The sequence below is a fragment of the Hippoglossus hippoglossus genome, chromosome 3 (genome assembly GCF_009819705.1).
Source record: "Hippoglossus hippoglossus isolate fHipHip1 chromosome 3, fHipHip1.pri, whole genome shotgun sequence".
In the NCBI taxonomy this organism is placed as follows: domain Eukaryota; kingdom Metazoa; phylum Chordata; class Actinopteri; order Pleuronectiformes; family Pleuronectidae; genus Hippoglossus; species Hippoglossus hippoglossus.
The window spans coordinates 3,775,409-3,798,116 of NC_047153.1; the positions used below are offsets into that span (position 1 = coordinate 3,775,409).

The 22,708-nt window shown below is 43.7% G+C and overlaps 2 protein-coding genes across 2 annotated transcripts in view; one reads left to right on the forward strand and one right to left on the reverse strand.

The window, feature by feature from the left end:
* Positions 1–22,708, forward strand: part of LOC117758418 (protein kinase C-binding protein NELL1-like) — a 208,801-nt gene that overhangs the window by 89,196 nt on the left and 96,897 nt on the right. The gene's annotated exons all lie outside the window — the stretch shown is intronic.
* On the reverse strand, positions 16,423–21,105 carry LOC117758425 (chimeric ERCC6-PGBD3 protein-like). Its single transcript, XM_034580091.1, has 2 exons — positions 20,920–21,105; positions 16,423–19,928 (listed from the first exon to the last, which is right to left on the reverse strand). Exons 1-2 carry the CDS (start codon positions 21,072–21,074, stop codon positions 17,900–17,902), a joined length of 2,184 nt encoding a protein of 727 aa, XP_034435982.1. The 5' UTR covers positions 21,075–21,105; the 3' UTR covers positions 16,423–17,899.

Here is a 22,708-nt window from a genome sequence, read left to right on the forward strand (position 1 = left end):
TATAAGTATGTATCTTATGTGTAGCTTGTAATATCATTGCCTTGGTTTGCTTCCCATCATTTTACTTTCTAACCTCAGTAACTAAAGCTGTTTCACTCGCTTCCTGGTAAGTTGTGACTTCACTTTATAAATACTTTACAGGAAACTGTGGACGTACATTAGTACGTTTTTATTTAGAACCTGATCGATATATCGGTGTCAGAGTTAATTAAAATTCTATATATTTGCTTCTATTCGTGTTTTTTGTGTATTTATACTTTTTTTGTAAGAACATTTTTGCTTAAACTGTAAATGATCAAGCCTGAATTACATCTTTATGTTGTAAGCATTTGATAATGACTTTGCTTATTATTTCAATTTTCTAATCTCTGTATTGGAAACGTTTTGGCATCTGAATCAAACCTGATTGGTTGAGTTCTGGGACTAAAAGGTTGAAGGTGTTTGCTCGAAATGCATCTGTATCCATATTTAAAGGTTGATGTGAATGTGAACATATGGTTATGGTTCTGTAAACCAGTTTGAGTTAACTGTCGACGTACTGGTGCCGTTGCCAGGGCTGTCTTTGCTCTGCTGGTTTAGGACACTGTTATCTGGAGCTGCAGGATTTTTGGAGATAATCCAGTGTTTAATGCCATCACAGACCACTGAGGCTGAACTACTCACAGTGTGTATGCATCATGGTCCGTCTATTAGGATGCCATGTAACAGAGCTCCCAGTAGCCCGGGAGAAAAAAGATTATTCTGTACAATCAGATGAATCCTGTGAGACGGGACTAATTATAATTGATAGTAAAGCACTGAGACCGTCCTGTGGGTTGTGTTGTTGTTCCAGCTCAGTGTCACACCAGTGACCAACTGACCCACTCAGTGTATGTCGGTGCTTTAAGGTTTCTGCTAATGGACTCATTGTGCTTCCCCAGCTCGTGTCTGTATACCCTCAGATCTGCTGTTTCCTCTCAGCTCCCCGCGACTCCGACATGATCACAACTTTTTAATTGTATCCTAAAAAAAAAAGATCTGTACTGTTGAAACACTGCGGGTCAATGCCGCTCTACACAAAGGGAAGTGCTGGACCTGCTCATGTTGAAAATAGTTGCATCAGCACAGAGCAAACAACATAATTCCCTGTTTCCCCGCTGAGTGCTGCGGGGACAACTCCTCCCAAATGGCCGGTTGCTACCGCAGAGGGCTGCTCCCCAGCTTCTCCTTTGTCCGTGGTGGGTGGAATCCCAGCGTGGGTCTAATGCCGAACCAAAGTGCACGGAGATAGTGCAAATCTTTCTTGCATATGTTCCCAGCTTTATGTGGACATATTTCCTCAATATAACCAAATGATCTCCCACTCTACAGCCTCTCAAGTGCCTCGTCTGCGCGCCTCCTTCCTCCTCCATGTTTCAAATTAAAGGCCCCATCAGCGCGGCTCGTCCATGGAAATGTTTATGGGTGAGCACATTAGGGAAAAGCCCGAGCAGCTCGCAAGGCATGCTCAAGTCGAGTCAGGGATTTGCACATATGCAGAGTTGAAGCTGATTTCCATAGAAATGGTCTCGGGGGGTTATCGTGGAGGATCCTCCTGCTGTGAAAGAACCTCATGGGTCACTCTGCCCATGTTAATGGACCCATTAGCTCCTGTTGTGCCCTGTAACTCTGCAGCTCGAATGTGGAGCTCAAACACTGACTTGCCCTTGTTTTACTTGTAAAGGTGGATTTGTTTCACCGCTTCACCGGCTGCGTATTGTGTTTGGAGCACAATAGCAACGTTTAATTTGGCCTAATTAACATGCATTCAATCAAATCCGTGCCACGACTCCCTCTCTCCCCTTCGCATTTCTGTCAATTACCAGCTGGGGCTGCATCCTTCTGCGGTTTGCTGCGACCTACAGCTCCGTTTTTTTATTTTTCTTCTTCTCTGCCATGTGTAATAAGATTAGATCCCAGTGCTGGGCCAGCACATCAAACCTAACAGGGCTATTTCTGTTTGTTCAGCTTACTTTCATTTAGCTCCGGAGCAGCCAGACTCCCCGGGTTCAGGGACTGACTCCGCTGTGTCCCCTCAGCTAACAGGCTCCGGGCGAGGCACTTTACGATGTCCCTGATCTCCGCTCAATCTCCGCTGACACCACAGCAGATTTCAGCTTCTTCCCTTCTTCCCTTCTTCTCTCTCTCTCTCTCTCTCTCTCTCTCTCTCTCTCTCTCTTTAGCTTTTAACACTGGCCGATAATGTGTCGTGACTCTGGGGCTAATAGCGTCGCTGCTACTGGAGCTGGAACTGCTTCGGCACACTTCAGACATTGTGGTTGAGAGGTTGCTACAGTTCTGGACGCGGTGCAAGAGGCAATCAAAGGTTTCTTATGGACAATTTCATGCATCGTAATGAATTTCAGGGGAGTAAAATGCAATTTAAAAATCAAAGTGTTTTGATAAAAGCCCGTTGCTGCCTTTTGAAAAGAGAAGTTATGGCTCCCTCGAGGATATAAATTGCTGTGATAACTCTTTGGATGGACACATTATCTTTTTTTTTTATGATCTGTATTTGAATTCCTCTATATATATGCCACACACATAGAATAATAAAAACATCAAACCAGACACCAAGTGAATCAAAAGGACAAAACTCAAAGACGAAATATATACAACACATACTTTTACTACAAACGTCCAACAACAAAAATGTATGTCCCCTGTCTTTATATAGAGTAAATGGCTCAACCTCTGCATCTTTATATCTGACAATTTAAATACAACATGTCAAATATAAATACCAATGATCATAATAGATCACTTCTCTCCATTTTATCCTTTATCCACAGAAATGAAACGCACAAAAACAAAAGAAAAACTAAACCTGCAGCCTCCAGTCACATTTAAATATAAAAGCCACTTTTAACTTCTCAATATTTGTAACACTAATGGACACGTCATGTTAAATCCCGCAGAGTGAGCTCATCACATTGCGTTGCACTAATTGAAAATACGCTCGATAAAATCACTTTAGAGCCAAATATCTGAGCCTCCAGCTGCTTCCGACACATCAGTCTGTGTCCGTGCAGTGTTTTACATAAAATCCATAGAGTTACTGTGGGTTCTGAGTGGCCGTGATTAATGTCTTGTCAATTCTGCCAACTTGGGTGGTCCCGAAAGGCAAAAGGGAAACGGGGACATTTTAGACTTAAGGCTTTTTGATGACGCACGCATGGGAAAAAACGAGAACTGTCACTTACCCACACTTCAGGGTTCCTCTGAACAAAAAACTGAATGGATTTAAGTTTCACTACACTTTAGAAAACAGTGAAATATTGCTGATTTCTTATCTTGGATAAGATGGTTAAAAAAACATGTAAGAAATCAATATGAGAAACATATATAGATATAGATTCCATCACTGTAAAATTCATATTTCAACTTGATGATGTTTTACTCACAATTTCAGCATTTCAGTGCCTCCATCGCGGTGGAACTGAGGTAAATGTAGTCGTTCCTGGACTTTGATTAAACTTAGATTGGAAAAGTTCAACAGGAACTTATTTCCAGACACAGTCAGAAAGAAGCAGTTCAAGTGAAAACTGTTCGTGGCAAGATCCTATTTTAAATGCTGTGAGCAGCACAATTAAATTCTGCTCACTTCCTTTGTATTGGCATGGTCTCAGGCAAACATCTAAAAAACCTTGGCACAGAAAATAAATTAATAAATGAACCATCTTCATGGCTACGCGTTGCGAGAGGAGCCTGGAATTGTATTTTTGTCATTTCGGCGAACTGAACCATTAAATGTCAGTTTGGTTGTTCCTTCTGTTACTGTGAACATTCTCCTGGAGGCTCTGGTGCCTGTTTCACTAAGTGTTTCCTATTTAGTGCGTCCTCAAGTCCCGAGTTGTCACAGATAGTCGTCGTAACCCATTTTTCCAAACCCCTGGGACTGACGGTTTAGGATTCAGGAAGTCATTTCTGCAGGATTTCAACCATCTTGTGTCTCTGTGTTGCTGAGACCGACAGTTGCTGTTGTTGTATGGTAGCAAATAAACCCCGTATTAGGCCTCTGGGTGCAGGGACAGACAAATGCTGGTGTACAGGGAGGCTGGAAGCTGCACACAGGCAGATCTTCTCTGTGTGTGTGTGTGTGTGCAAACCTGCAGGAATCCCATCCACAGAGGTTGGGAATGAGCTCATCAAGGGCAGCGCCTGCCTGCAGAGCTCCCACAGTCGGGATGAAGGTGTGTGTGTGTGTGTGTGTGTGAGAGTGCACATATGCTTGTGTGTGCATGTGTGTGGTGGTGTGTGTAGCTGTAGCTGTCCTGGGTTTGCAGATAAGCGCAGGAAAACACGACGTGTCTCCACCCGGAGTGCACCACCTGCCCCATGCTACAGCTAATCCGCTAAAACTGACAGCCTCTGCTTGCTTTTCCCTGCTGAGTCTGGTCACACATAACAACACCAGGAGCCGCAGACGCATGGAAACACACACACCTGCAATATGTCGAGAGGGCTTCACTTATTCTGCATGGCAGACCACCTCTGTGTCGTTTAAGGTTTTCAATGCAGCGCTGATGAGGGCGTAAGTGCCGTGCGCTGAGAGACCGAACGCAAAAGGAAAGTCTCTTATTGATCGGGAGCGGTTCAGGTAATCCTCATTTGTCCTCACTCCGTCTGCAGTGATGGGAGCGGTGGTGTGTGTCTGTTCCCACCTGCTAGTGGCCCATGCCGCCGGTGATTGGCTCTCACTCAGTGGCATTAAAGAGTAATTGGCCGTGTTTGTAGGTCTGCAAATCAGCCAGGTTCTCGGTGGGAAGTCTGTCTCCACCGTGTTAAAGCCAAGATGAGATGACAGGGAACCAGCGGACATGAAAGGGTACGAACACAAAATGACTGCAGTGTTATCACGGGATTGTTGAAGGGATGGAAATGTCCTGAAAGCACCGATACACAATTCTTTCATTTTAAAGGCTCAGTGTGTAGAATTTAGTGACATCTAGTGGTGAAGTTGCATGGTGAAGTTTCAGGTGTTTAGTTTGTCCAGTCTGGGCTACTGTAAAAAACATGGCCGCCTCCGTAGAGAGGACCCGCTCCTGATGTAAATATAAAGTATTTAAATATAAGGTGTGTAAACATAAAGAGGTCGTTCTAGGGTGATGAAAACAACAATTTGTACAATTTAGATGAATCACTAGGACTATTTCATATTTATACCAATGGATCCCTTTCACCTAAATCTAACACACTCTATTGTCATTAATTTCATAATTATTAATAACTAGTCTTTTCTAAAGCTGCCTGTTCTCTCGACCTGTGTTCGTGCTGGTTGCAGCTTTCTTTTCTGAAACTACAACGTGACCTTTGCTAATTGCTGCTGCACAAAGAGCTCGACTCCGTATGCAGAACCTCGAACTTTAGAATCAGCCGCTACTGCTAATTTATTAATATTAAACTTATCTGGTGCAAATTGCCCCCAAATTCGACTTTGCACTTCTGGACCCTGAACAATACACATGGCACGAAGCCGATAAGATGAACGCTTCTCGAGATATGTGTTCCACAGACACACACAGATTTAGAGAATTTTTAGATCTGATAATATATGTACATAATTTCAACTGAGCATGAAGACTTGACAGTTATTCTGCAATGAACCCAACAACTGACATGAATCTCATATATAAATCTGTACTGTTTCTCCTACTGAAACACTTTCACGACCAATTTGAAAACTAAACTACAGAACTTTATTGTGTGTGATGGCTGACTTGAATCTGCAGACACAGGAGAAGCTGCACAACATCATGTTTTTAAAAGTATGAAGGCCTGAAGTTACATTATTATTAAGTTATTTCCCTCCAGTCGGAAGTTCCATCCTCTGACATTAAGTCAAAATGAATTTGAATTCAAAGTGTTGCCACCTCTCACACTGATTTTCACCTTCTGCAGACAAGGTGAACATCTTCAATCAAATTTCCCTCAGTGCTCTTTTAAAAACTAAAATACAAAGTCACCCCGGATGAAGAGTCGTGAAGGATCTCAGGAGCGACATCGCCACCTTCCGCCAGTTCCACGTCGTATCTGAACCTATTTACATTGAGATTTTAAAACTTAGGTAATTGGAAACAGTTTTAATGATAATCAAACTTAATTAACTGCCATGAACACTGAAACTAGTAAATTGTTCATCCCTTGGAACAAAACAAGGTTTGGTAGTTCTGTAAAATGTATAAAACAGAGTCGCCGAGGTGGGAATAACAATGTGGGCAATACGAAGAGGCTGACAGATAAAGATAAGCACATGCTAAATCTCTAAATCTCAACATTGTGTCACTCCACCTAAACTCCTTGTGCACGTTATCGTAAGAGACGACTGTGAAAAGCTGCAAAAACAAGATCCTAGTTAGGATTAAATAGATTTATCTTTTTAAATAAAGGCTTCAGAAAACCGTTGTGCCTGCTAACGGAGGAGTAACAAAGACAGGCAAGGGGTACAAATAACAATGAAACCCTCTTTTCTCTGCTCAGTCAGAGATGATGAAAGACAGGACGGTGTTGGAGAGAGATCAGCGCCGCTCGCCAAGCTCCGTCCGTGGAGCTGGAGATCCGAGCGCACGTGAGGAGCGGTTCTGTCTGCGAGCGGCGGGTGGATCGACTCGACCTGCTGTGCAACACCGGCAGAGGTCTGATGGAGTCACAGTGGGCGAGCACGCCGGTTAAAGGTCAATGTAATGAATTACAGTCATTTTCCTGAACGACAGCGTGCCGCGTGTGTTTATATACCGCCGCTCCTCCGAGTTCCCCCCCCCCCCCCCCCTCCCTGTCCCACTTCTCAAACTCTTCTGGGTGGCATCCATCTTTGCCATCTGCGCTACAACCGACTGCCCGTGTTCCAACACTGCCAACGCTGTCCTTGGCAGCGCTTCCTCCCCCCCCTCGCCTCATTCCTCATACGGTTATTTATCCCTGCTTATTCCCGTTCAATTTCCTGACCGTTTCTGAGCTGCAGGGGATTGGGCTGGTAATCCTCCAGCCAGAGGGCTCGCTGGCGTGGCGCTCTGCACGGTCCACGGGCTAAAGTGTTCGCATTTCAACTGGAGTCGAGCCTGAAAGGTCCCGTGAAGGCCTGGGAAAAAATGATTTGCTCTAAGTAGCCTAATGGGAGTGACTGCAGATTACCTACAGGCCGGCTTTATTTCATTAGCGGGGATACATGTTTTTTGCCGCAAGTGTTGGGGCAATTTGCTATTCCCTGTTTGCATATTAGCTTGATTGTGATATCAGATTGCCAATGAGAGATAATTACTCAGCTTTGAGACGAGGGAGGACAAAATCTGGTTTTCCTTTCCATTTTACTTCGCTTTTGATAAAACCGTCGTCGTTAATTACGGCAACGATCATATCTCCACTTTAAGCTTTTATCAGGGGAGCTGAAGTTTCAATGAAATTTAATCTATATATATATCAGTTGAAAGCAAAGATGCAGGGACACGCTGGAAACAATAGATTCAAGAAATGGGCTGAGCCTTTCTACACAGTGCTCCTGCAGACGATTGTCTAAACTCACTTTCCACATCCTTATATCTCTAGTTTTCAGGACTGTAGCACACCAGGCAAATAAGCTGCTTTCAGACAAGCACTGACTTCTGGATAATCTCCTGAACTTTTCCAGAGGGGCTGTATGTCTGAGTCAGATGCTCCGGACGTTCTCTGGAGGTTTTCCTAACAGCCCCTAGTGAAAACTGCAGAGAATGTCCGAATGAATCGGAGAATTCAGCACAAGCGAGTGGGTTTGTCGATGTTCATGGCATTAAACAAAAAAATTACAAATCTCAGGCTGAAAATAAGGAGTCATATGTACAAGAAGACATTTACTTTGGAAGATAACAAGATTTACGAGCTTTTGGTGAAGCCACCTCTCGTCAGAAAGCTCTGGGGATGATCCTGTAGTGAAAGACAAAATCAAGAGCTATACCGTCCTTGTCCTTATCAGGCAAATCCCTGATTTATGAGTTAAAAGTATGAGTAGTGACATTTCAATTTAAAAAACACACAAATTTCAATCACGTGATTAACAGCAAATATTCAGGAGCAAAGCTTCTGCCTGATTTCCGTTAAATAAACTTTGCAATAACCAGTTCATGTGACAGATTTCCACTGAAACGCAAACTTCTTGATTGTCCGATTTATCTCTTGACTTTCCGAGTTGTGCCGTTTAACGTGTGATTCGTGTGCAGTGGATTTTAAGACGCTAAACGGTCCCTCGAGGTCTTTGCCCGAGTGTTCTGGCTCGGAGGTGAAGATTCGTCTGCGGTCAAGTTTAGATACGGACAGACGCTCCTCCTCAGTCGTCCCCAATCTGTTAATTACAGCACAGACCGCGGGGACTAACGATCGTATTCCACTGGGTGGTAATGACACAATTATGACTGTGAGTCCATCAGTCTTCCCTGCTTAGCTCAGACGTTGTCCTTGGCCTTTCACACACACACACACACTCATACAGAGCAGGGAATAAGACAGAAACTCAGATGACTGAGTGTCATTGAGCTAAATGACTCTCTCGTTCAAAGCTACTGACGTGACGGGGCATTTTGAAAGATAAGATTAGTATCCAGTCCGGTCCAGAGTGAACGCGTGGGCTGTGAGTAACAGTCGCACGCAGTTACATCAAGTGATGGATGGACATTTTGGGGCTCAGTTGTCCCCCGTTTGATGAAATGAGATAGTTTCTATGCCGAGACTCTGAATTCATCCTGAAGTTTGGCTTTGTTCGGGGGATTGATTTTTCGCCGTCAAGAGCACACGTCAAGGATTTTCCCTTGGAGCAGTGATTTTCCGGCTCCGCTCCACAAAGCGCGAGCGCTCCGGGTGCTTTATGACCTGAACGCTCCGCCGGGCCGCCTCACGTTCTCACACCATATTTAACCGCTGGCAATTAAACCCAACAACAGCCTTTTTGTCGGCGTCTGTCACAATCCTAATTTAATGCTCCGGCGCCGCTGAGATGATCTGTGGCTTTATGGGGATGCTACGCTCACTTCCTGTCTGTAAATACGTGCACAGGAGTGAAGGTCAGTTGATCTTAACTGTTATTTCACCACTTATTAAGAACTTTGTCGTTTCCACCCATCGATCTGTGAACGGATCGTTTTAAAGCCTTAGTTTGAGTTTACAGTTTGTTGTCATCTGAGTTTTTACTGGAGCTACCACCGTTTATTTCTTTAGGGGGGTTGTCTAGGGGAAGGGGGGGGGTCTGAGGTAACTGAAGCATAGCGGCTGACCACACAGGCATGAGATACTGTACCTGTCAATCAAGAATAAAATACCTTCCGGAAGAATTTCTCTTTCAGCTTTAACATCACTAAAATGAAACCTGTATTCTTAAAACCACAGAATCCTGCAGCCATGAGAGTAAAATAACGGCCTTGAGACACTTCCTGGTTTTCAACAACACGCCATCGTCGGAACTCACGCCCGTCTACAAGCCAATCAAATTAGAGTATAGGAAGACACAGCCCACGTAGGTGATGACGACAGGATGTACGTATGTCATCTCTAGTGCGCTCCTTAAATTACAATATGAAACGAAAACTAGCCAGATTAGATTTAAAGAAAAGACCTGAAGCTTGGTTCAGACTTTCAGGTGAGAAAACGCCCTAAATAACCTATTTTCCCACATTTAGCCCAGTTCAACCTCCATGTTCAGGTGTCTTTTCATCTTTAAATCACCAAACCGTGAAGATAATCTCTGTATTGTTTTGACCAACTCTTCTGAGCTGCAGAAACACAACTAAGTGCTCCAAGACAAACCTCCTTCACTCGTCGTGTCTCCTGCTTATCTCGATCTTTTGTTTTTTCCGTGCGCTCATCTATCAGCAGCGTGTGCCTGCTTGTTGTAACTGCTCCATATTCTCATCCCCTTGTCCCACTCTCGTTGTTGACATTGCACAGGTACGGTGTAAGTTTCCCGCTCTGCAGGCCTGGCATGTTTTTGGCATCAACAGCACACGAGTGCAAGAAGTTAAAAATACTTCAACTTTGAACCTAATTGTGCCACGCTTCAAAGGGGTTTTAAAAAACGTCTCGCAGCACCAGCGGGAGCCTCATCCAGTGCTTCCCCCCCCGAAATATCTGCAGAGCGCTCGCAGCTATGATACAGATGCTCAAAGTACAAAGGGCTTCGGCTCTCTGCACCTTTCGCCCCAGAGCATGTCAACTGTGGCTCCTGTTTGATGAGTGTATTTTAGCCCCGGTGCATCGGTTGAGTTCTGTCGGCACAGTGAGGGGAAGACTTCATCGATTTATTCACGATGTACACGATCAAAGCTCCGCATGAAACTCTGTTATCATTTAGGATTCACAGAAATCTTGGTTTTTCCTCGTTTTACTTTGCGCAAATCCGGCGCTTTAATGGATCCAGGAGAAGGCGCAGGTGAAGGGAAGTGGAGATTTGCAGTTTGCTAGATCAGAGGGGAGTTGACAGGGTTGGTTGTTTGAAGTGTTTATCCTGAATTACATGTTGCGCTGTGCTCGGGTAAAAAGTGAGAGTTCAGGAGCATCTGTCGGCCAACGGACAGTTCTCTCTCTGTGTGTGTGTGTGTGTGTGTGTGTGTGTGTGTGTGTGTGTGTGTGTGTGTGTGTGTGTGACCTCTATAGGAGGGTTAGCATTAGGATTTTCAGGACCAGCCGACCTCATGGGGACCAAAGCTCGGTCCTATGAAGCAAAACGTAAATTATAAAGTCCTGGTTATGGTTATGAGTAAGATGTGAAGTGTGGTTAGGTTCGGGTTTAGCATAAGTTGATCATGGTTAAGTTTACAGATGAGGTTTTTTAATTAGAATAGTTGCGCAAACCTGTGAGGCATAGATCTGTAGACTATAGACCTCGTCAGTACTACTAATATATTCCTGTTCACATGTTAAAGAGCATAGTCTGACTATGACTCACGTCAATATTACGTCCACTGCGTCCTACATCTGCCAGAATTATAAAACCTTAACCTGAAAAAAGTTTCAAACATGATGCTGACGTTAAAACGCAGTTGGAAACTGATGTATGTCGAGTTTACGAAATGGATGTTATAATATAATTAAGACGTAAACATACTCCACACTTATTCAGAGTGCGACCTTATTCAGGTTAAGTTAATCAGAAAATGCTATTAATTCAGTCTATTGACTTAATAATAACAGTCGAATATTAATGTTTTATTATATATATTTTATTTATTCAAGGTTGACCTCCACCTTCTTTACAAATCATGTTATAAATTCATTACGTAACTGTTAATTACAGTAAATTTGGCTGAAAAAACTTTGAGCTTCTAATATTGGAATTGCTTCCACCTGTGTTCATGCATCTCCTGCTTGTCTGGTGATGAATGTCATCTTCGTGGTATCCTCCCACCGGCACGTCTCATATTTACTGCCATGGGAATAATTAATGAACGCACTCTTCATTCAGCCTTTAGCTTGTTTAGCCAATAAATCCCGAAACGACAGGAACACGGTGTAAAGAGAGAAGTGGAGGATGTCACAGCAGCTGTTGAGCTCGGTGTGTGAATGTTGTCAGTCGAAGGTCGTCGCCAGTGAAGAAACGCAGGCCGGTGTCTCGGTGTTTATCTCCACGCTTCCTGCAGAACGGCTTCAGACGTTCATTTCTTCTGCCGGCAGATGGCTGACTTGAAAGGTTGAGCGCTAATAAAGAGCAGATGGTGGATTTTGGGTGACCTTCACGTGACGAACATCCTGCAGTGAAGGGAGATGAACTCCCCCACGACAAGCATGTGAGGCCTCTGATGGATGATGTACACGCAACGACTGTACACACGTGTTGTTTCATCGACATTGTAAAATAATGAATTATTCATTTCGATGTAAACACAGTAGGCAGTGCACGTAGCAAACAAGCTAGCTAGCCGTTGAAGCCACACTGTGCAATTTTTACTGAGCAACAGCGCCCCCTTCAGCTACAGGTGGTGATTATTCTGCAGGGCTAGGAAAAACAACGGAACGCAGGATATTACCCACGATCCCCGGCTTCCTGAACCAGAAGAACTGCCGCTGTAACAAATCCACCGAACTCTGTGTAGAATTCTTCGTGGTTTAAACGTTTTCCAGCTGAATATTGGAGATAAACTCTGTTTTTTAATAACTTCTAAGTCTTTTCCACTGATCCACCGTTCAACCTGCTGGAGCCGATTCTGCCGATTGAAGCTGTGACTGTCACCGAAGTTACATAGAACAGGAAAGAGGAAACATTCTCCTTATTTCAGGTGTAAAAATACCAATATGCATTTGTATAATTCATTCTTATAATTAATGTAAATAGTTATTAAGCTCCCCTTTGTTTTTTCATGAGAGAGATACAGTATGTGACATTTCCGTATGTTAACCTCTCAGTTATTACGTCTGTATATTGACATTTCTGTAGTGGCTCCATATATGAACGAAATTGAAATTGAACGGCACATTTAGTCAGTTTGAGCAGATTGCCTGCAAAGACATTCATGGTGCGGCCGTCCCATCAAGTAAATCACATCACTAGACTCCACCGGTTATATATTCATTTCAGAAAATGAGTGACAGCTCACTCCTCCTGACATCTCCATCTTGCCTACCCGATAAAATACACAATGCAAAAAGGGGTTGCTCATCAATCGGGTTTCACTGACGTCTGGCTGCATCTCTTTACTCAGTATCTTCAAAACGTCAGAGTTTTTCATGCTATAACAACCCATAAAAAATAATTAGTTTTTACCCCGGAGAACGTCAATCACACTGGCAGCGGGCAGCTTGTCTGAATGTCTAATAGAAAGCCAATATTGGCTCACAGATAAATTGCTTTAACCTCAGCCAGGACCTCTTCAACATGCACAGCAGCAGAACAAGCCCGAGATGTGACTGAGTGTCAGCGTTGGGTTTTTGAGGAGGAGGAGGTGAGCAGGAGAGCGACTTGATAATTGAGCCCTGGGTTATTCACATGTTAGATAATTTAATGAGTCACGCAGCAGAGAGGAGGGGAGCTGTTGACTTCATTAAGAACAGTAACGGTGCGTAATGATGTGATGAGGCCTGTCAGCGAGCGGCAGCAGGGTGTTGACACTCCGCTGCCGACACCATAATGACAGGGCGCGCGTAGTATTGTTGGGGCATATGCTGTCCGTCTGATTGGCCGAGCTCGGGGTCAGCGATCAGGCTGACACATCGCATAATGAGTTGAGTGGTTTGTGTCACTGGTTTCCCTGCAGAGCTGATAATCTACTTGACTGCCCAGCTTGAAATGTTCCAACTTCAATATTGTGAATAGTTTAATTTAAATAGTTTTAATCGAAAAAGTATTTTATCCATTTGTCCGTTTTCTGTGTCAGTTGGAGGTCACAGTGGCACGAGGCTTAGTCCACCCACTCTTTCAGCTTCCTCTGCAAGCTGCTCTGCAAACGCCCCCAAACCCGGCTTCTCCTTTTCCTGCTGTATCTGACTTCATCGATGACCCAGTTGTTCAGGCCCGGTAGTGACATCCGTCCAGTAGCGAGTGGTCAGTGCTGAGTTAAGGTCTGAACGCACCCGGATGAGTCCTCAATGCATCCTGAGATCGGATCGCTCTCTGGAACACGTGGTCACATTCCTTTTGTTGTGGGAATGCAAATGCAAATCTGTCTTCATAGCAGATCTGAGCATTCAGTCGTTCATTCCTTCAGTCCCTCCTGACTCTGTAAACTCTGGTTTATTTGCACATAAATCAGAACCGATATCAATTGGTCACAGGAGAAACATTCAGGATGCATTCTGGTCCATGCAGGTGTGAACTGTCGTGTGGACTTGACGCTGTCCACATGAGTTTGGATCTTTTAGGATGAATGTTAATACCAAGGTATGACATTTGTTCTCATTGACACCTTCTCTGTTCTGCACCCTAAAGGGGTCTTTTGGAATGCCAGGCACCTGAACCACCAAATATAACTTATTTTGCAATTTTAAAATGATTGGGATTAAAGTTCCTGAATAGTTTGGACTGAAATATTCCAGCATGCAATATGAAAAAGGCAGAAATCAAACACTTTGAACCATTACCTACACGGCTGTAAAAAGAGATTGAATAAGCAATGTGATATTAACACTTTTTGTCAGTCATTAAACTGTGTCAGAGCCTCGCCTCGCTCTGCCTCGCTAGAAACTATTAATCTCCTGTGAAATGGAAACAAAAGTTTGTCTGTGGAGCCACAGCTTTATGGACTGAGATATGAGATTCAGCGCAGCGCCTGCAGAATTGCTCCCAATTTCACGTTCAGAGGAAAACCAAATAACGTCTGTGCCTGTGATTGGCGGGAGGTTAAACAGTCCCTTATCTGCAGACACAGGATATATAATCACGGAGGGGATGCTCACATCACATCGCCCCACCTGAGAGGCCGCTCCGTCTGCAAATCCGCTGCGAAGGGAGCTATCAGGCCATTAATCACAGGCAGAACAGCGCCGCGGCTGCACCTGGCTGCTAATGTGCGTGTTTGCATGCGGCGTCCATTCAGCCGGAGTCGGGTCGGATCAGGGTTCACTCCGACTTTACTTTACTTCTGCATCATCCCTGCTTCTCGTTACCTCAGCTGTCCTCCACCCGAGTTTCTCCCAGTCTCTATGTTTAGCTGTTTTTGAGTTAATGTATTTACAGTATACAACAAAACTGAGTGTGCTCAATATGTTAAGTATAATGATACATGTTTTTGTTTTTAGCCTAAGCCCAAGAAGCGTAAAGACAAATAATTTAAACATTTTTCAAGAATGTAATTGTAATGAAAGGTTTATTTTACAGAACAGAACTTTGTATTATTTATTATTTTTTGTTATATTTATAAAGTCTATATGTGTCTACACTTTAATACCCAGATAAGACATCTACAGACTTTACTGACATGTCCATACCTATTTGAGTAAAACTCAAAAAAAGTTGCTTCTCAAGACAAAGCAAGTTTACATTTACTCGAATTTAGTCAAATTATGAAGTTATAAGATAATCAATCCATACGAAACATGACAGGCTGGTTTATTTTTAACTAAATTCAGGATTAGTACCCTTACATCTGCAGTTGTTGCAGTGTAATCTATGTTCTTATTTTGTGTCTGACTCCTCCTGAGCAAGAATGACGCTCGTTTGTGGAAAGATGTTCTGCTACTCATCACTTTCATTCTTCATTCTTCTCCGTCACTCTTCATCTGAGCGGTTCTGTTGCTCGACGTTCTGCTTTAACATCTCCACAGGCGCTCTGTTGGATTAGAGGATTTACTCGGCCGGGTCGTAAATGTCACTCTGTGATTTTTTACTTCTGTCAAACATGTCGAGACTAGAAGTCGTCACTCAGTACTCCAGGGTTATGCAAACGTGCAATCATATCGTCAACGTCATCTCTTCTGCACCTTCTGCACTCCTGCTGCCCCGTATCACCACAGTCCCACCGCCCTGTTCCATGACCACTTTACACTACATTACACACACACACACACACACACACACGCACACACCAGGGTTGCCCAAGGACCAGGGGATCGTTTTTTTTGGCAGAACCACCGACCTTTCGATTACTCGATGATCCGCTCTACCCCCTGAGCCGCAGCTGCCTCAGTCCCCATGACCCTAAACCTTGTTACTATAAACAGTAAACTCAAGTTAAATAAAATCTCTGTGATGTGATGTGTGGATCATTAGCATCAGTTTTTAACCTGTATTTAACCTGGCCGCCTTTTACCTGTAAATATTTTAGCGGTTGCATCTGTAAAGTTGTCAATCACATCATGTTTCATATCTTCACAAATTAGAATGATTCCCAGAGACTCCGCTGGCCGCCAGTTATGAATAAAATACCAGAAGCGTTTGACACGAAGACCTTAAACATCTAAATATCTATCACCCGAACGAATGAGCACACAGGTTTGATTCCTCTGAAGGTTTTCACTCCGAGGCTCATGGCACCAGGTGTGTTTATCAAAGTGTTGCTTGATTTAAATGACGATGATGCTTTACTCACTTAAAGCACTTCCTCTTCCCAGGTCCAATCAGAGGAGTCGAGAGCGGCTCCCGGTTTCACACATTCACTCAAGAACTCGCGTAGATGTAAACAAAACCGAGAGAGAGCAGCTGCAGTTTGTTCTTTAACCCTTCTTTGCATGAAGTCGAGCAAACAATCCATTAAAATATTGAATATCTGTGAGCAATTTTAGATTTGAGGCATTTCAGGGTCAAAAATCTCTGAGAAAAGTCTCCAAAGTTCCTAAATGATGATGAATCGCTTTGATGATAATGAAAAAATGTTTTGTTTGGTGACTCTCCAAATGTGCCACATCATTATTTAACATATTTAGCATCAGTGAATCACGCGTCCGGGAACATCTTCTCCGAGGAGACGATGAAACGATCCAGAGTCTTTCCTGTAAAACTAAATTATCTTTGACTCTCTTGACTTCACAAAGTTTGGCTTTTATTTTATTTTTTTACAAAATCATCCAAAACAACACAATCGGCACTTTATGTAAACATTATAAAATATTAATGAAAATAACAGAAGCTCTTCGAATGCACAACAAAATAAAAACATCTATACAGACCTCTTTTTAAAAATGTATTGTTTTTTACAAGAACACAAACAGTTTGTCAAATACCATAAAATCAAGAATGTGCCAAAACATTGAACTGCTTTATGAGATGTGATCATAATATATCAAAAATTAAGTTTCCATCAATAGGAAAAAAATTATATGCATTCAAATAATTATTATGCATTGTTTATTCAGTGTGGCGGCATAACACATAATTCATAGAGCTCAGATTTATAAAATGTGTGTGTTTGTCATTCTCTGCTCATAAAGAAGAGTTTAAAACCACAACATTCACTTATGAGCAAACCATATTAATTATAGATATTTAATAATATGCAATACATAAAGCCATATTATTGTATTTCTACAAACAGAAAATCTCTTAAATACGCATAAACAGCTGTAACGTGTTTCCAGTGGAAGACTAGTAATATATAATATATATTGTAGTTAAAAAAAAAACACATGTCTGATGATTTAAGTTTGACTTGATTGAATTATCTGTGGAGTGAGGTAGAGTCCATCAGGTCAACTGTAACGAAGTGTGTTTTATAAAGTATGTGAGTGTAAACATTTAGATTTCAGAAATCCACACACAAGTCCATATACTTGTTAATAAAACTAGTTTATAGTTACTTTCTGGGATCTGTGCTGCTGCTGCTTCCTGGACCCGAGTCACAGTACCGTGGTCCCTGGAAGTCGAGCCGCAGAAGCCAAATCTAGCTGAGCGTGTTAAACGCAGCCAGAAACCAAGTTGGCTTCATCCTCCACAGCTGAGGTAGGTGGAAATGTCAAAGATTAGCCGAGATGCCAAAAAGTCACAAACACGTCTCCGTGCCAACCACACAACCCAAAAAACCCTGGATGGTGTCAGAAACAAATATCTGAATAAGCAGAAACTCTTGTGTTTCATGTAAACGTCATATTCTAAATATAAAATGGTGAAACTAGTGCACATTAAAGTATAAAAACAACTGTCAATCCACAGTTTCTCTAATGAAAGCAGACGGAATGAGGCTTCTGGTTCTGCAGCAGCCTTCCAGACAAGTGTTGAGTGTGTCTCTGCTTAAGAAACTGAATCCCTGAATCACCGGGTGTGAGCTCGCTGGTCAAAGGCACGATGATAGTTCAGCTTTTAATCCTTTTTAATTTAATTTATCTGGACCATGAACTTTATTTGATAAAAAAAAAAAAAAAATGTATTAAAGCATTGAAATCAGTGGCCCCTTCTCCATAAGAATATGTCTTAGAAACACTTTGAGGTATTTGAATGGGTAATAAAGAGATAAAGAAGAGGAGCATTAGGAATGCATTCATTTAACAGTTAGTTTTAACGGCCTCACATGCAGACGTTGTTGCGCCTGTGCCACTCGCTGTAGCAGTTCCTCAAAGTAGTGAAACAAAGTGTTTTCTGGCAGGTGCTGCAATAGACCGACGACTTTCTCTTGCAGACCACACATGCCCGTCTGCCGGCGGTGGCCCGATATCTGGGGGCCACGTTGCTCATTTGTTCTACAAAGTAAGACGGCAGGTGCCCTAGACCCGGAGCCCCAGCAGCTGCAGTGGGGGGCACGTCGGCGGTCAGAGAAGGTGGTCGCGCTGTAGATGGAGATCCAGGGGTTACTGCAGATGTGCAGGCTGACGGCCCATTGGCGGCTGGGGCCAGTGAGGACGGGGCTGGGGCTGTTCGGGAGGTCGGTGGGACTTTGAGAGGAGAAGCAGGCAACATGAAGTTTTGTGGAGCCGACCGGCGCGGAGTGGACCCGATCTCAGCCAGGGACAAAATCAGTTGTTCCCTGAACGTTTTCTGTGTAACTATAGGCCGGTTCTGCAGTTTGCACATTTCCTTGTGGAGGATGAAGGAGTTCACAGTGGCGATGTCCACAAAATGATAGAACAGAGTCTTGTACCATTTCTGGGTCTTGTGGAGGACTTTGTAGTATCCGATGAGCGCGTCCGACAAGTCGACGCCGCCCATGTGCCGGTTGTAATCTTTGATGCAGTCTGGAATAGGCACCAGCTTCACCGTCCACTCTCCGTCTTTGTTTTTCACTCGGCGCTTGGCCGTGTCGTCGCTGTAGGCTTTGTGCATAGTGGAGCACATCGTTACCTCGCGGGCGTCCAACCACTTGACAAACAACAGGTTCCCCTTTCTGATCCACCGGATTGTTCCCTTTATTGTTTTCTTGTCCATGTCGTTCCTTTTCGTTTTGGGGTAACCAGTGATATTGGAACGCACGGTGCCGCACGCCCAGATCTTCCTCTGAAGGAGGTCAAGGAATAGTGTTGGACTGGTGTAATAGTTGTCCACGTAGAGCTTATAGCCTTTGCCTAGGAAGGGTATCTTCAGCAGTCTCATGACAGCATCATAGCTGAGCCCCTTCCCCGTGGGTTCACCATCCCTTCCCCCGTACACGAAAAAGTTCAGGGTGTATCCACACGCCGAGTCGGCTAAAACAAAAAGCTTGAAGCCCCATTTAGTAGGCTTGTTTTTAATATACTGCTTGAGCCCAATCCTGGCTTTACTCGCCACCATGCGTTCATCTATGGAGATGTGCTGGTGAGGATGAAAGAAAGTGTAGCAGGCCTCCAAGATCTGCTGATAGAGGGGCTTTATTTTGCAAAGTCTGTCATAAGCTGGAGTCCCTTTCTTTGTGTCGTTTGCTGCTTCAGCTGCGGGATCGTTCATGTGTAGGCTGCGGGAAATGGTGAGGAAGCGTCTGCAGGGCATGACGGAGGCAGGGAACGGCAGGCTGAACAGCTGAGTCCCTCTCCAGAACTCTTTCAGAGTTTTTAGCGGGACGAGCCCCATGTAGAGGACAAGGCTGATGAAGGAGTACATGTCTGCCGCTGTGACCTGGACCCAGGTTTCCCTGTGGTTTTGATATTTCTTCCTCCCATAGGCGTTGGTGTTTCTCACCAAAGTGTCGATTACAGTCGTGGAGAAGAACAGCTGGAAGAGTTCGAGAGGTGTGTAATTTGCAGTTCTGTTCAGCTGTGGCCCCACGTCCCTCTCGGGTCTGAACCGCGGCTGAGGAGGCTCGACATCATCCTCAGTGACGTTCTGCCACCGGTCTCCATCATCCGCTCCTTCCTCTTCCTCAACCACAAGCCGTCTTTCTGCTTGTCTCTTCCTGCGTGGAGAGGAGATTGTCCCACGAGTACGAGGGGAGGAGGAGGAGGAGCCTTTAGATGCATCGTGGATCCTCTTGCTGGGAGGTCGATGCTCACAAGTCTTAGATGGGGACTTGAGGTTCGACGCTGCTGGAGAAACAGAGACGGAGCGGCAGCGCTTTCCAGTAGCTCTTCTCTTTGTGGGCGTATTATTCCACTCTGCATCTGAACTGTCCTCATCAGTGAAGTCATCTCTGAAATACAAGGTTTAACAAAAACTTAAAGCAATTCCAAGTTATCTTTCAAAAAGGTATAAAAACACAAATGATAGTCATACAAGTAGAATACCACTTTTTGCAAATCACATTATATGCTTTATTTTTTTATTATATATTTGTTATCTTTTACATTTTTCAAGTATTTAATTATCTGATAAAACGTTAGTTAAATTATTTTCCCCTTGATTCCTTAACTAATAAACATATATATGTAATTATTAGTCAAGATACAATAAATCAAAACATGCAGTACTAGTAGTATTTGTGCACTTAATGCGCAGCCACAACAATTCTGGTTTCCATGCCACCCTCATACACCCCCTTACCCTGCCCCCCCCCCCCCCACCCTGTCCCTAAAATCTGTAGCGCCGCCCCTGTCCTGGATCATCAGTGTATTGTGATCCACTGGGTGATTGTCCAATGATTAACCAGCACACAGACCAGGCTTTGTTCTTCCAGGAGCTGCACAACTGCTAAGGAAGTAAGACATTGGACCGCGATGTGCATGCGCCCCTTACGCGCACGCGCTTGGTGTCGTTAAATGCGTTAAAAAAAACACTTCGTAGTGAAGTTTGTCAAACGATCAGAAGTGACAACAGAAGACTCCCCCGTGTGCTTCGTGCAGATTTGGTGCACGGTGGGGAAACGTGAGCGTGTCTCTGCAGCGAGGACAAAGGAGCCGCATCAAGTGCACGCGAACCTCCGTCGCGAATAACGCGCAGTGGGAACACGCGCGACACTTTACGCACGTTATCCTGCAGCCCGCAAACAAACAGCTGCGTGTAATGTTGAATGAATGAGTCGCTCTCATGTCTTATCTCATCGGCTCGTTTTCTGCCATAAAGCGAACGACACAGACTTTTTATAACTTGGCTCAATATCTTCTGAACTGTGCGGAGCGCGGACGCATCACGTCCTGAGAGGTCTCCAGTGTGTTGGACCGATTCCAGCTCTGCACTGTACTCACTGTTCTGATCCTCTCGTCAAACCTGCAGGAGTGAAGTCTTCATCATCATCATCATCCTCCTCCTCCTCTTCCTCCTCCAGGCTGCACGTGCTGCTCTCAGAGTCTGGGTCCGAGCCGCGCTCCTCCAGTTCATCCTCCGACTCGGACAGAAACATGTCTCCAGTCTGACTGAGACCGGACTCTTGTCCTCTCGGGGACGTGTTTCGCAGTGTGAAGTGGAACCGGTTCCCGTGGGACCTCCCACTCGCGCCATATGCCCCTGAACGAGGGATGTTCAGACTCTTACTGACCATATATGGTTAAAAAGGTAGTTTCATGGGATACAGTTCCAGTTTGTTTTTATATAATTCAGCCAATCACTGACAGACATGAGACGATGGGACACTGGGATTGGTTTAAAACCCTCAGCCTGATTACATCAATCGGTTTTAAATATAAATAGTAATTAAAGTCAGATTTTAAAATGGCTTATTTATTTTAAATTCATGGAAGATTTGACACCTTTCTCCTAAAAAAGTATTTAAATATGTCACATCTCAGTCAGGTTTAATATTTACAATATAACACAGCACGAATCATTGTATTGTTTATATTACGTTTCACTGACCAATAGGAATTGGCCTTTATGTTTGCTGATATGTGCAGATATGAAAAAAAACATGTACAAGAAACGTGTTTTAAAAAATCCAAGTTTTTTAAATCTTGTTGTGCAGCATTTTCTTATATTTATTTATGGTAAATTATATAGTTAAAATGTAAAAAAAAAGATCTGTATCGGAAACACTTTACTCTCTAATATTAGAATTGGCATCCGCCCCCTTGAATCCATATCATTCATCCATATCATCTTTAAGGTTAATTATCAAATTATCAAAACCTTAGTTTAGTCAGGAGTTGTCGAACCTGCCCCTCTAGTCTATGAAGTCAGATTAAAGATGTGAATCAGAGCTTCTTTGATTTATAAAAAAACATTTTGAGTTTCAGAAGAGTTCCAATGAAGAATTACTTTTCATAAAGCTGGAAAAAGGTGCAAAGAAATGTCTGCATATCAGTTTCCATCTGTGAAAATATCCTGTGTTTAGTGGATCCACCCATCGACTCCAACCTCCTCCTCCTCACATGGACTTTGTGGCTCCATCTTCACCTTTCCTCCTTGGCCTCTGTCATAATAACCACGGCTGCTAGAGGTCGCCGAACAATAAACTGTAGCTGTGGGTTGTAATAAGCTGCTCGGACGAGGGGGGGGTCAAAAGGGTTGAGGTCGCAGCAGGAGGAGGGCGGCGTCCATGATGGATAGCGCAGTGATTTAAATCTACAGCAAGACACCGCGTAAACCTTGGTAGATCAGTAGATAAGTTTGTTGGAGCTGTAACCTCCGATTAAAAAGGTTTATCAGCTCTGCACGAAAGTAAGACAGTTCCCTCTGTTCACATTAGCTCTATGACAAAATAAATACACTCAGGGTCGTCGTGGTAACATCTTGATCGTTCAGTTTTTTTTACGACCCAACTATGGTGATATCCATGTTTTCTTATTTGCAGGTTTAGTGGACGCAGTGTTGTGTTACAGTTACTGACCATGAACCGATGAGCAGATAAACTCAGGTTTCAGAATCTCTGGATTTTATCAGTTTGCGTAGAAACTGTTGTTGTTTCGATGCTGCCTCAGTGGGTCACGTCGTCGGTCAGCGAGCTCGAGCAGGACAAATAGGACCATCAGTGGATTCTAACGTGATGTAATCATCATTTATCAGTTTTAATTCCCTTCTTCGACAAGTCAAAGACTGTTT

What these genes read in the sequence shown, in the direction of transcription:
- LOC117758425 (XM_034580091.1), bottom strand. Translation starts at nt 21,074, where the DNA reads ATGTTTCTGTCCGAGTCGGAGGATGAACTGGAGGAGCGCGGCTCGGAC. An exon ending in TTGACGAGAGGATCAGAACA is followed by an intron (nt 19,929 to 20,919) that starts GTGAGTACAGTG and finishes CTTGTATTTCAG; the next exon opens with AGATGACTTCACTGATGAGG.